At 44.7% G+C, this 14191-nt stretch overlaps 1 protein-coding gene across 4 annotated transcripts in view; it reads right to left on the bottom strand.

The window, feature by feature from the left end:
• Window positions 1–11359, bottom strand: part of SCUBE1 (signal peptide, CUB domain and EGF like domain containing 1) — a 224751-nt gene extending 213392 nt beyond the window's left edge. For all 4 annotated transcript variants that reach the window (XM_069763370.1, XM_069763371.1, XM_069763373.1 and 1 more), the window contains exons 1-2: window positions 11218–11359; window positions 2805–2927 (exon numbers count right to left, since the gene is read on the bottom strand). In XM_069763370.1, coding sequence (XP_069619471.1) covers window positions 2805–2927; window positions 11218–11308 — 214 coding nt within the window. In that variant the 5' untranslated portion in view covers window positions 11309–11359. The remainder of the gene's footprint in view (window positions 1–2804; window positions 2928–11217) is intronic.
• Between the last annotated feature and the right edge of the window lie 2832 nt (window positions 11360–14191).

Here is a 14191-nt window from a genome sequence, read left to right as displayed (position 1 = left end):
CAGCCATATTGGCCGTCAGCAAGAAATTAGGAAAGTAGAAACAGGAAGTGCAGCCATATTGGCCGTCAGCAAGAAATTGGGAAAGTAGAAACAGGAAGTGCAGCCATATTGGCCGTCAGCAAGAAATTAGGAAAGTAGAAACAGGAAGTGCAGCCATATTGGCCTTCAGCAAGAAATTAGAAAAGTAGAAACAGGAAGTGCAGCCATATTGGCCTTCAGCAAGAAATTAGGAATATAGAAACAGGAAGTGCAGCCATATTGGCAGTCAGCAAGAAATTAGGAATGTAGAAACAGGAAGTGCAGCCATATTGGCCGTCAGCAAGAAATTAGCTTCTCAGAATACTTTTAAAAATCGATCAGCAGGTTTTAATGAAAAAACAAAAACAAAATGACAAATTACCAAAATGCTAATTCAAGGGTTACCGGCAATATAGCGGCACTTCCTGTTGGTCCTTTCACTAAAATGGCCACCACATGTGAATTAAAAACAAATGCTAATTTCTCTGTCGGTAAAGAAAATCTAATCGTCAAACTTTGACCACTGCTGTGACTTCTGATTTACTAATACATGGGTAATTTTACATTTTGGGTAAATATTCCCCTTTAAAAAAGGGATGTCTAGGAGGATTTACAGAATATTTTGGGACAAAAAAAGGAATTCCCTAATGTAGTTATCCCTGGAAAAGCCTAAAAACTACTCCTGATTGAAATGACTTACTGTTCTGTTTGGTTCAATGTGATACATCCTGCTCCTGCTTCCCTGTTGCTTTATATGTGACTTTGACTAAGATTTTTAAGGTGGTATCAATTTCTTTTAAGACAGTATAAGTATCTAGGGGGACAGTATTATATTTTTTAGGTTGCATAATCTTGTTTAGGTGAGGTATTTTTTTCAATTACTATTTTAAAAGCGGTACTAGGGCCTCTAAGTGGGAACTAGGGCTGCTAAGGGGGAACTAGGGCCTCAAAGGGGGAACTAGGAAAGCTAAAGGCGGAACTAGGGCCTCTAAGGCGGAACTAGGAAAGCTAAAGGCGGAACTAGGGCCTCTAAGGCGGAACTAGGAAAGCTAAAGGCGGAACTAGGGCCTCTAAGGCGGAACTAGGACAGCTAAAGGCGGAACTAGGGCCTCTAAGGCGGAACTAGGACAGCTAAAGGCGGAACTAGGGCCTCTAAGGCGGAACTAGGACAGCTAAAGGCGGAACTAGGGCCTCTAAGGCGGAGCTAGGGCCTCTAAGGCGGAACTAGGGCCTCTAAGGCGGAACTAGGGCCTCTAAGGCGGAACTAGGGCCTCTAAGGCGGAACTAGGGCCTCTAAGGCGGAACTAGGGCCTCTAAGGCGGAACTAGGGCCTCTAAGGCGGAACTAGGGCCTCTAAGGCGGAACTAGGGCCTCTAAGGCGGAACTAGGACAGCTAAAGGCGGAACTAGGACAGCTAAAGGCGGAACTAGGGCCTCTAAGGCGGAACTAGGGCCTCTAAGGCGGAACTAGGGCCTCTAAGGCGGAACTAGGGCCTCTAAGGCGGAACTAGGGCCTCTAAGGCGGAACTAGGGCCTCTAAGGCGGAACTAGGGCCTCTAAGGCGGAACTAGGGCCTCTAAGGCGGAACTAGGGCCTCTAAGGCGGAACTAGGGCCTCTAAGGCGGAACTAGGGCCTCTAAGGCGGAACTAGGGCCTCTAAGGCGGAACTAGGGCCTCTAAGGCGGAACTAGGGCCTCTAAGGCGGAACTAGGGCCTCTAAGGCGGAACTAGGGCCTCTAAGAGGGAACTATGCCTTGCAATTCCGTGTTATTTTTTAAGGCGACATATCTTTTAAGGCAGTAATATATCTTGTAAGGTAGTGTCATTTTTTTTAAGGTGGTATATTTCTTTTAAAGTGGTACTCTATTACGGAGGACGGTACTATATCTTGTTAGGCAGTGTCATTTTTTAAGGTGTATATATTTTTATTAAATCAGTACTATATCTTGTAAGGAGATACTATATTCCAGAACGTAGTATAAGTTAGTACTGTTGTCTGGAAGGCAGTACTATATCTTGATAGGCAGTGTCATCTTTTAAGGTGGTATAATATTTTTTTGTAAGGTGGTACTATATCCCGGAAGGCGGTGTTATTTTTTTTTTTTTTTTTTTTAAAGGCAGTGTTATATAGTCTGGAAGACAGTACTACATCTTGTTAGGCAATGTCATTTTTTTAAGGTTTATGTTTTAAGGTCGTAGTATATCCTCCGAAGCAGCACTATATCTTGTTAGGCAGTATCATTGTTTTTTTCTTTGTTTTTTTTTTTTTTTAAAGGTTATATATGTTTTGTTTATTTATTTATTTATTTTTTAAGGCGTTCTATATCCTAAAAGACAGAACTATATCCTGCAAGGCAGCATCAATTTTTAAAGAAGAAATAATATACGGTATGTCATTTTGCTTAAGGTAGGAAAATATTTGTTAAGGCAGTATATATTTTAAGGCGGTATCATTTTAAAGGTTTTTTTTTTTAAGTCATTTCTTAAGGTGGCTCCACAAGATGCATTATTTTTTTTTTTTTTTTTTCAGGTCATTGTGCACGTTTTTTTTTTCTCCAGGATTGGCATGTATGAATGGGTGACTTCTACAAGAAGTATCTGTACTTTAGAACAATTATCAGACACAGCAGGGACCCTCAGCCAATAAACACCAGGACTGGAGGGCAAGCAGCTGTAAATCTGCATTAATCGGTTCAGGAATTCAGCTATTTACGAAGATTTAACAGTGCAAACAAATAGGAACCCCGGCCAAATACTTCTTCTTCTTCTTCTTCTTCCTCCTCCTACCTTCACATTGCTTCCCCTCGCCCTTGTACCCAGGCTTGCAGATACATTTGTAAGATTTTGGGGTATTCTGGCAGATGGCGTCAATGTGGCAATCGTCCGTGCCCTCTGCACACTCGTCACTGTCTGCAATGAAGAAGGGGTTAATTAATGATGGGAACACTGGAATCAATGGGGGGGGGGGGGGGGGTTCACTTTTTTTTTTCTCTCCTACTATTGTTTCAGATAAAAAACAGATGCCGGCGAGCGGCACAGGTGAAATAAAGGGGTCTTGTCATAGCCACACGTAGAAAAATATCATTAGATGATTAAAGGAAATGGCGAGATTGGCCAGTCTGCGGACAATTACAGGACGACATGACAAACACAGCTCACGGAAGCAATTAAATAGCAGATCTACAGACAGATGTAACAGAGTTGAGTTTGTTACGGTCACGGTTATCATTTACTAATGCGGCAAAACGGGGAATTCGAAAACCGGCTCGGCTGTAGCAAACAAACTCAACTCTGCTACACCTGTGCTTATGTCTACGGACGCAGAGTTTGGCATCACAAGGTTTCATCACTTATCAGGACATGATACATCCAATAGCGTAACTTAAAAAGAAAAAGAAAAACAGATAAAGTCAGCTCTGCTATACGGGTGTGACGACATCCGCGTCCGTGTGAAAACAATGGCGGCGGGCCCTCTTCTCTGTCAGAGTCTCGTACGCGGCCATTCAAGTCTACGGGCGCGCAAAAGAAAAAAATGGATTCCGTACAGAACATCCGTCTTGTACCCGATTTTTACTGTATCCCATCAGGCAGATTCTAAGATGTTGATGTATTTAAGAAAAACAAAAACAAACGTCACATCGGCGGAAAATACGGACGAGTTTTCAGACATTCGCCCGATACCGGCCTTAATTTGCAAACTCAGCTCCGTGATGGATGAAGAGATAGATAGATAATACATATAATAGATAGATAGATAGATAATAGATAGATAATAGATAGATAATAGATAGATAATAGATAGATAATAGATAGAAGATAGATAATAGATAGATAATAGATAGATAGATAGATAGATAGATAATAGATAGATAGATGATAGATAGATGATAGATAGATAATAGATAGATAGATAATAGATAGATAGATAGATAGATAGATAGATAGATAATAGATAGATAGATGATAGATAGATAATAGATAGATAATAGATAGATAGATAATAGATAGATAGATAGATAATAGATAGATAGATGATAGATAGATGATAGATAGATAATAGATGAGATAGATAGATAATAGATAGATGATAGATAGATAATAGATAGATAGATAGATAATAGATAGATGACAGATAGATGATAGATAGATGATAGATAGATAATAGATAGATAGATAGATAATAGATAGATAGATGATAGATAGATAATAGATAGATAATAGATAGATAGATAATAGATAGATAGATAGATAATAGATAGATAGATGATAGATAGATGATAGATAGATAATAGATAGATAGATAGATAAATGATAGATAGATGATAGATAGATGATAGATAGATAGATGAGATAGATAGATAATAGATAGATGATAGATAGATGAGATAGATAGATAGATAGATAATAGATAGATAATAGATAGATAGATAGATAGATAGATAGATAGATAGATAATAGATAGATAATAGATAATAGATAGATAGATAGATAGATAGATAGATAGATAGATAATAGATAGATAGATAATAGATAGATGACAGATAGATGATAGATAGATGATAGATAGATAATAGATAGATAGATAATAGATAATAGATAGATAGATGATAATAGATAGATAGATAGATAGATAGATAGATAGATAGATAGATAAATGATAGATAGATGATAGATAGATAATAGATAGATAGATAATAGATAGATAGATAGATAATAGATAGATAGATGATAGATGATAGATAGATAATAGATAGATAATAGATAGATAGATGATAGATAGATAGATAGATAATAGATAGATAATAGATAATAGATAGATGACAGATAGATGATAGATAGATGATAGATAGATAATAGATAGATGATAGATAGATGATAGATAGATGATAGATAGATAGATAATAGATAGATAGATAATAGATAGATAGATAATAGATAATAGATAGATAGATGATAATAGATAGATAGATAGATAGATAGATAGATAGATAGATAAATGATAGATAGATGATAGATAGATGATAGATAGATAATAGATAGATAATAGATAGATAGATAATAGATAGATAGATAGATAATAGATAGATAGATGATAGATAGATGATAGATAGATAGATAAATGATAGATAGATGATAGATAGATAGATGAGATAGATAGATAGATAATAGATAGATAAATGATAGATAGATGATAGATAGATGATAGATAGATAGATAATAGATAGATAGATAATAGATAATAGATAGATAGATGATAGATAGATAATAGATAGATAGATAATAGATAGATGACAGATAGATGATAGATAGATGATAGATAGATAATAGATAGATAGATGATAGATGATAGATAGATGATAGATAGATAGATAGATGATAGATAGATGATAGATAGATAGATAATAGATGATAGATAGATGATAGATAGATAATAGATAGATAGATGATAGATAGATGATAGATAGATAGATGATAGATAGATGATAGATAGATGATAGATAGATGATAGATAGATGATAGATAGATGATAGATAGATAATATATAGATAATAGATAGATGATAGATAGATAGATGATAGATAATAGATAGATAGATAGATGATAGATAGATTAGATAGATAGATAGATAGATATATAGATAATAGATAGATGATAGATAGATAGATGATAGATAGATAGATAGATAGATAGATAATAGATAGATGATAGATAGATAATAGATAGATAGATAGATAATAGATAGATGATAGATAGATGATAGATAGATAGATAATAGATAGATAGATAATCGATAGAGAGCTGAACAGACCATTGGTGCAATCAGTGCAGTTACACGGGGGCCCCAGTGATAAGGAGGTCACTACCAACTCCAAAGCTTAAGGTGCATTATCATGAGCTATAGGACTGTAAAGGGCTCATGTCTCTGTCCACAAACAGAGAGAGAGTGCGAGAGCGAAACACAGAGAGAGTGAGAGCGAAACAGAGACAGAGAGAGAGTGACAGTAGTCTTATCAACTCTGCTACATCTAGATAGGCAGATTCTTATGGTCATCTATCTAGCTGTAGCAGAGTTGATGTAGTCATTTACCTGTCAGAATCTATAGTTGCACAGGATTTTATTGTACGGTGCACAAAGGAAACCACTGAACGACGGATTCCACTTTCCTGCTTTTAGATACATAGGAGATAGAAAGTTACCGTAATCTGTGGGATTCACGACAGTCTAGATAGATGATAAACAGAAAGATGACAGATGATATCAGATTGATTGATAACCACAATAATCTATCTAGAAAAGGCAGAGTGGAGCTCATCATACAAAAGTGTTTCCTTGTACTATACTATAAAAATCTACGCAAACCATAGATTCTTACGTTTCCATCACATCGTCAACTCTGCTACATCCAGACAGATCTATAGACTGGCAATCCGCAGGATGTCAGGTCCAGAAAAGCGCAAACCGAAATTCAGCTCTGCTCCATCTACATAGACAGGATAATGACCGGCTCAGCTCTGCTCCATCTACATAGACAGGATAATGACCGACTCAGCTCTGCTCCATCTACATAGACAGGATAATGACCGACTCAGCTCTGCTGCATCTACATAGACAGGATAATGACCGGCTCAGCTCTGCTCCATCTACATAGACAGGATAATGACCGACTCAGCTCTGCTGCATCTACATAGACAGGATAATGACCGGCTCAGCTCTGCTCCATCTACATAGACAGGATAATGACCGGCTCAGCTCTGCTGCATCTACATAGACAGGATAATGACCGGCTCAGCTCTGCTCCATCTACATAGACAGGATAATGACCGGCTCAGCTCTGCTACATCTACATAGACAGGATAATGACCGGCTCAGCTCTGCTCCATCTACATAGACAGGATAATGACCGGCTCAGCTCTGCTCCATCTACATAAACAGGATAATGACCGGCTCATCTCTGCTACATCTACATAAACAGGATAATGACCGGCTCAGCTCTGCTCCATCTACATAGACAGGATAATGACCAACTCAGCTCTGCTCCATCTACATAGACAGGATAATGACCGGCTCAGCTCTGCTACCTCTACATAGACAGGATAATGACCGACTCAGCTCTGCTCCATCTACATAGACAGGATAATGACAGACTCAGCTCTGCTCCATCTACATAGACAGGATAATGACCGACTCAGCTCTGCTCCATCTACATAGACAGGATAATGACCGACTCAGCTCTGCACCATCTACATAGACAGGATAATGACCGGCTCAGCTCTGCTACATCTACATAGACAGGATAATGACCGGCTCAGCTCTGCACCATTTACATGGACAGGATAATGACCAACTCAGCTCTGCTCCATCTACATAGACAGGATAATGACCGACTCAGCTCTGCTCCATCTACATAGACAGGATAATGACCGGCTCAGCTCTGCTCCATCTACATAGACAGGATAATGACCGGCTCAGCTCTGCTCCATCTACATAAACAGGATAATGACCGACTCAGCTCTGCTACATCTACATAGACAGTATAATGACCGCCTCAGCTCTGCTCCATCTACATAGACAGGATAATGACCGGCTCAGCTCTGCTCCATCTACATAGACAGGATAATGACCGGCTCAGCTCTGCTCCATCTACATAGACAGGATAATGACCGGCTCAGCTCTGCTCCATCTACATAGACAGGATAATGACCGGCTCAGCTCTGCTCCATCTACATAGACAGGATAATGACCGGCTCAGCTCTGCTCCATCTACATAGACAGGATAATGACCGGCTCAGCTCTGCTCCATCTACATAGACAGGATAATGACCGGCTCAGCTCTGCTCCATCTACATAGACAGGATAATGACCGGCTCAGCTCTGCTCCATCTACATAGACAGGATAATGACCGGCTCAGCTCTGCTCCATCTACATAGACAGGATAATGACCGGCTCAGCTCTGCTACATCTACATAGACAGGATAATGACCGGCTCAGCTCTGCTACATCTACATAGACAGGATAATGACCGGCTCAGCTCTGCTCCATCTACATAGACAGGATAATGACCGGCTCAGCTCTGCTACATCTACATAGACAGGATAATGACCGGCTCAGCTCTGCTCCATCTACATAGACAGGATAATGACCGGCTCAGCTCTGCTCCATCTACATAGACAGTATAATGACCGGCTCAGCTCTGCTACATCTACATAGACAGGATAATGACCGGCTCAGCTCTGCTCCATCTACATAGACAGGATAATGACCGGCTCAGCTCTGCTCCATCTACATAGACAGGATAATGACCGGCTCAGCTCTGCTCCATCTACATAGACAGGATAATGACCGGCTCAGCTCTGCTCCATCTACATAGACAGGATAATGACCGACTCAGCTCTGCTCCATCTACATAGACAGGATAATGACCGGCTCAGCTCTGCTCCATCTACATAGACAGGATAATGACCGGCTCAGCTCTGCTCCATCTACATAGACAGGATAATGACCGGCTCAGCTCTGCTACATCTACATAGACAGGATAATGACCGGCTCAGCTCTGCTACATCTACATAGACAGGATAATGACCGGCTCAGCTCTGCTCCATCTACATAGACAGGATAATGACCGGCTCAGCTCTGCTACATCTACATAGACAGGATAATGACCGGCTCAGCTCTGCTCCATCTACATAGACAGGATAATGACCGGCTCAGCTCTGCTACATCTACATAGACAGGATAATGACCGGCTCAGCTCTGCTACATCTACATAGACAGGATAATGACCGGCTCAGCTCTGCTCCATCTACATAGACAGGATAATGACCGACTCAGCTCTGCTCCATCTACATAGACAGGATAATGACCGGCTCAGCTCTGCTCCATCTACATAGACAGGATAATGACCGGCTCAGCTCTGCTCCATCTACATAAACAGGATAATGACCGGCTCAGCTCTGCTACATCTACATAGACAGTATAATGACCGACTCAGCTCTGCACCATCTACATAGACAGGATAATGACCGGCTCAGCTCTGCTCCATCTACATAGACAGGATAATGACCGGCTCAGCTCTGCTCCATCTACATAGACAGGATAATGACCGGCTCAGCTCTGCTCCATCTACATAGACAGGATAATGACCGGCTCAGCTCTGCTCCATCTACATAGACAGGATAATGACCGGCTCAGCTCTGCTCCATCTACATAGACAGGATAATGACCGGCTCAGCTCTGCTCCATCTACATAGACAGGATAATGACCGGCTCAGCTCTGCTCCATCTACATAGACAGGATAATGACCGGCTCAGCTCTGCTCCATCTACATAGACAGGATAATGACCGGCTCAGCTCTGCTCCATCTACATAGACAGGATAATGACCGGCTCAGCTCTGCTACATCTACATAGACAGTATAATGACCGACTCAGCTCTGCTCCATCTACATAGACAGGATAACGACCGGCTCAGCTCTGCTCCATCTACATAGACAGGATAACGACCGGCTCAGCTCTGCTCCATCTACATAGACAGGATAATGACCGGCTCAGCTCTGCTCCATCTACATAGACAGGATAATGACCGGCTCAGCTCTGCTCCATCTACATAGACAGGATAACGACCGGCTCAGCTCTGCACCATCTACATAGACAGGATAATGACCGGCTCAGCTCTGCTCCATCTACATAGACAGGATAATGACCGGCTCAGCTCTGCTACATCTACATAGACAGGATAATGACCGGCTCAGCTCTGCTGCATCTACATAGACAGGATAATGACCGACTCAGCTCTGCTACATCTACATAGACAGGATAATGACCGGCTCAGCTCTGCTCCATCTACATAGACAGGATAATGACCGGCTCAGCTCTGCTACCTCTACATAGACAGGATAATGACCGGCTCAGCTCTGCTACATCTACATAGACAGGATAATGACCAACTCAGCTCTGCTCCATCTACATAGACAGGATAATGACCGGCTCAGCTCTGCTCCATCTACATAGACAGGATAATGACCGGCTCAGCTCTGCTCCATCTACATAGACAGGATAACGACCGGCTCAGCTCTGCTCCATCTACATAGACAGGATAACGACCGGCTCAGCTCTGCTCCATCTACATAGACAGGATAATGACCGGCTCAGCTCTGCACCATCTACATAGACAGGATAATGACCGGCTCAGCTCTGCTCCATCTACATAGACAGGATAATGACCGGCTCAGCTCTGCTCCATCTACATAGACAGGATAATGACCGGCTCAGCTCTGCTCCATCTACATAGACAGGATAATGACCGGCTCAGCTCTGCTACATCTACATAGACAGGATAATGACCGGCTCAGCTCTGCTCCATCTACATAGACAGGATAACGACCGACTCAGCTCTGCTCCATCTACATAGACAGGATAATGACCGGCTCAGCTCTGCTACATCATGACAGACCCCAGTGACTCGCAGAGACCCCCGCCTCTGAGTGACACAGCCCCCCCAGTACCCCTGAGGCGGCTGATTGATGCCTCTTATGTCAATACTTAGATCCATCTTCCTGGAAATTCAGATTTCATTGATTCTTTCACAATTTGGCGCAGTCTCCACATCTGGGGCTCAGGGAGATCGCGGCAGATCCCCCCCTACATAAATAAGCACAATGTGTCGCCTCCATCTCCTCCAGCCGCTAAAGTCAATATAATTATCATACAATCTTTTCCTTTAAGGCCAATTACAATTAGCAGATTGCAGGAAAAGAAGGTGGTGGGGTGTTGGGGGGTGTTAGGGGGTGTTGGTGGGGTGTTGGGGGGATCCTTGTTTCGGACAGCGCAGGTGTTATGGAATTAAATGCATGCGGTTAATATAACAATTTAAGGGGGGATTTAAAGGTGGGGGGGTCCAAAATTAGTAAATAGTCATGATATCAGCTCACTTAGAAAAATTAAAAATTTAAAGGGGAAGTTCATAGTTGTATCCTGAGAGTTGGGATCAGGGCTGTGACAGTTATTAAAGGTAATTGCACATGAAAAGTTGCCAGGAGGGAGAATAAGCAGCAGAGAGGGGGAGATTAGGGGGAGAAAGTTTGCAGAAATGATGCACAAGGGAACAGCAGCCGGCAGAGACCTGTGGGAGACCAGTGCCGGCTCCATCCAGCCCCAGAACGAGAGGAAAGTTTAAGGGGAAAGTGTCCGGCGGCTCCTACCTGGGGCTCCGCTGCCTCCGGTGAAGCTGTCCCGGTGAACAATAGTGACCAGCAGGCAGAGGTACCACCATGTGCAGCCCGCAGCCCCCATGATCCCGGAGCCGGCACCAGCTGATGTTACCAGGGAAGAGCCACGCTCGGCACTGCCAGGCTAGAGGCGACACGGAGCCACCGAGTGACAGCCGCGCGCTGATTGGCTAAGGCGCACAAGGAAAGGGCTGAGATTAAAGAAAACCAGCCAATCGGTAGTAAAGAAGGGAGGGGCTGGAGGAAACCACGCCTCTTATGACCAGTAGTTCTCTTTTAAGCGCTGATGCTTCAGAGGAAAGAGTTGTTCAATCAATGTTCCCTGAGCGGAGCGGACCCGGGGTGACCGGTACTGATTCTGGGTGACCAAAGCTGACCCGGGGTGACCGGTACTGACCCGCTCTCGCCAGTACTGATTCTGGGTGACCAAAGCTGACCACTACTGACCCGGGGTGACTGATACTGACCCAGGGTGACCAGTACTGACTCTGGGTGACCAAAGCTGACCAGGGGTGACCGCTACTGAGTCTGAATGACCAAAGCTGACACGGGGTGACCAGTACTGACCCGGGGTGACAGATACTGACCCACTGTAACCAGAACTGACCCGGGGTGACCAGTACTGACTCTGGGTGACCAAAGCTGACCCGGGGTAACCAGTACTGACCAGGGGTGACTGGTACTGGCCAGGGGTGACCGCTACTGCTCCGGGGTGACTGATACTGATCCGCCGTGACCAGAACTGACCCGGGGTGACCAGTGTGGACCCAGGGAGACCAGTACTGACTCTGGTTGATCAGTACTGACCAGTGGTGACCGGTACTGACCAGGGGTCACCGGTACTGACCAGGGGTGACTGGTACTGACCCGCCGTGACCAGAACTGACCCGCCGTGACCAGAACTGACCCGGGGTGACCAGTGTGGACCCAGGAAGAACAGTACTGACTCTGGGTGACCAAAGCTGACACGGGGTGACCAGTGCGGACCCAGGGAGACCAGTACTGACCAATGGTGACTCGGTGTGACCAGTGCGGACCCTGGGTGACCAATGCTGACCCAGGGTGACCAGTGTAGACCCGGTGTGACCAGTACTGACCTAGGGTGACCAGTACTGACCTAGAGTAATCAGTACTAATCTAGGGTGACCAATGCTGACCCGGAGTGACCAGTACTGAACCAAGGTGACTAGTACTGAGCCTGGGAGACCAGTGCAGACTCGGTGTGACCAATATTTAACCAGGGTGACCAGTACTGAGCCGGAGAGACCAGTGCTGACCCAAAATTGCCAGTGCAGACCTGGTGTGACCAGTGCTGACCCGCAGTGACCAGTACTGACCTAGGGTAACCAGTATTGACCTAGGTTGACCAATGCTGACCCACGCAGACTAGAGCGAACCCGGGGAGATTAGTACTGACCCGAGGTGACCAGTACTGACCTAGGTTGGCCAATGCTGACCCAGGGAGAACAGTGCAGACCCAGGGAGATCAGTACTGACTCTGGGTGACCAAAGCTGATCTGGGGTGACCAATGCTGACCCGGGGTGACCAGTGCAGACCCAGGGAGATCAGTACTGGCCCTGGGTGACCAATGGTGACCCGGTGTGACCATTACTGACCTAGGTTGACCAGTGCTGACTCTGGGTGCCCAGTGCGGACCCATGGAGATCAGTACTGACTCTGGGTGACCAAAGCTGATCCAGGGTGACCAATGGTGACCCGGGGTGACCAATGCGGACCCAGGGAGACCAGTACTGACCCTGGGTGACCAATGGTGACCCGATGTTACCAGTACTGACCCGGAGTAATAAAAGTACTGACCCGGTGTGCTAGTGCGGACCCTGGGTGACAAATGCTGACCTGGGGTGACCTGTATTGCCCAGGGTGACCAATGCTGACCCAGGGTGTCCATTGTGGACGCTGCGTGACCAGTACTAACCTAGAGTAACCAGTACTGACCTAGGGTAACCAGTACTGACCTAGAGTAACCAGTACTAACCTAGGGTGACCAATGCTGACCCAGAGTGATCAGTGTTGACCCAAGGTGACCAGTACTGAGCCTGGGGGACCAGTGCTGACCCAAAATGTCCAGTGCGGACCCAGTGTGACCAATATTTAACCGGGGTGACCAGAACTGAGCCGGGGAGATCAGTGCAGACACGGGGTTACCAGTACTGATATAGGTTGACCAATGCTGACCCGGGGAGACCAGTACTGCCTTACGTAGACCAATGCTGACCCACCCGGAGAGACCACTAGTGAACCAGGGTGACCAGTAGTGACCTAGGTTGACCAATGCTGACCCAGGCAGACTAGAGCGGACCCGGGGAGACTAGTACTAACCCGAGGTGACCAGTACTGACCTAAGGTGACCAGTACTGACTCGCGGTGACCAGAACTGACCTAGGTTGACCAATACTGACCCGGGGTGACCAGTGTGAACCCAGGGGGACCAATACTGACCTAGGTTGACAAATGCTGACCCAGGGAGACCAGTACTGACCAGAGGTGACCAGAACTGACCTAAGTTAACCAATACTGACCCAGGGTGACCAGTGTGGACCCAGGGTGTCCAATACTGACCTAGGTTGACCAAGGCTGACCCAGGGAGACCAGTACTGACCCGAGGTGACCAGAACTGACCTAGGTTGACCAATACTGACATGGGGTGACCAGTGCAGACCCAGGATGACGAACACTGACCAAGTATGACCAAATGAGGGAAAGAAGCAATGGCAGTGTCCCTGGTGGTCTAAAATAGTGAAAGAAGTAATGGCAGGGTCCCTGGTGGTCTAGGGAGTGAAAGAAGTAATGGCAGTATCCCTGGTGGTTTAGAGAGTGAAGAAAGGAATGGCAGCATCCTTAGCGGTCTAGGGACTGAGGGAAATAATACCAGCATTCCTAGTGGTCTAGGGTGTGAAGGAAGCAATGGCAGGAGTCCTGGTGATC

Source organism: Ranitomeya imitator, chromosome 4 (assembly GCF_032444005.1).
Source record: "Ranitomeya imitator isolate aRanImi1 chromosome 4, aRanImi1.pri, whole genome shotgun sequence".
Classification (NCBI taxonomy): Eukaryota; Metazoa; Chordata; class Amphibia; order Anura; family Dendrobatidae; genus Ranitomeya; species Ranitomeya imitator.
The sequence above is the reverse complement of the archived record's forward strand: the minus strand, read 5'-3'. Positions and strand labels throughout refer to the sequence as shown.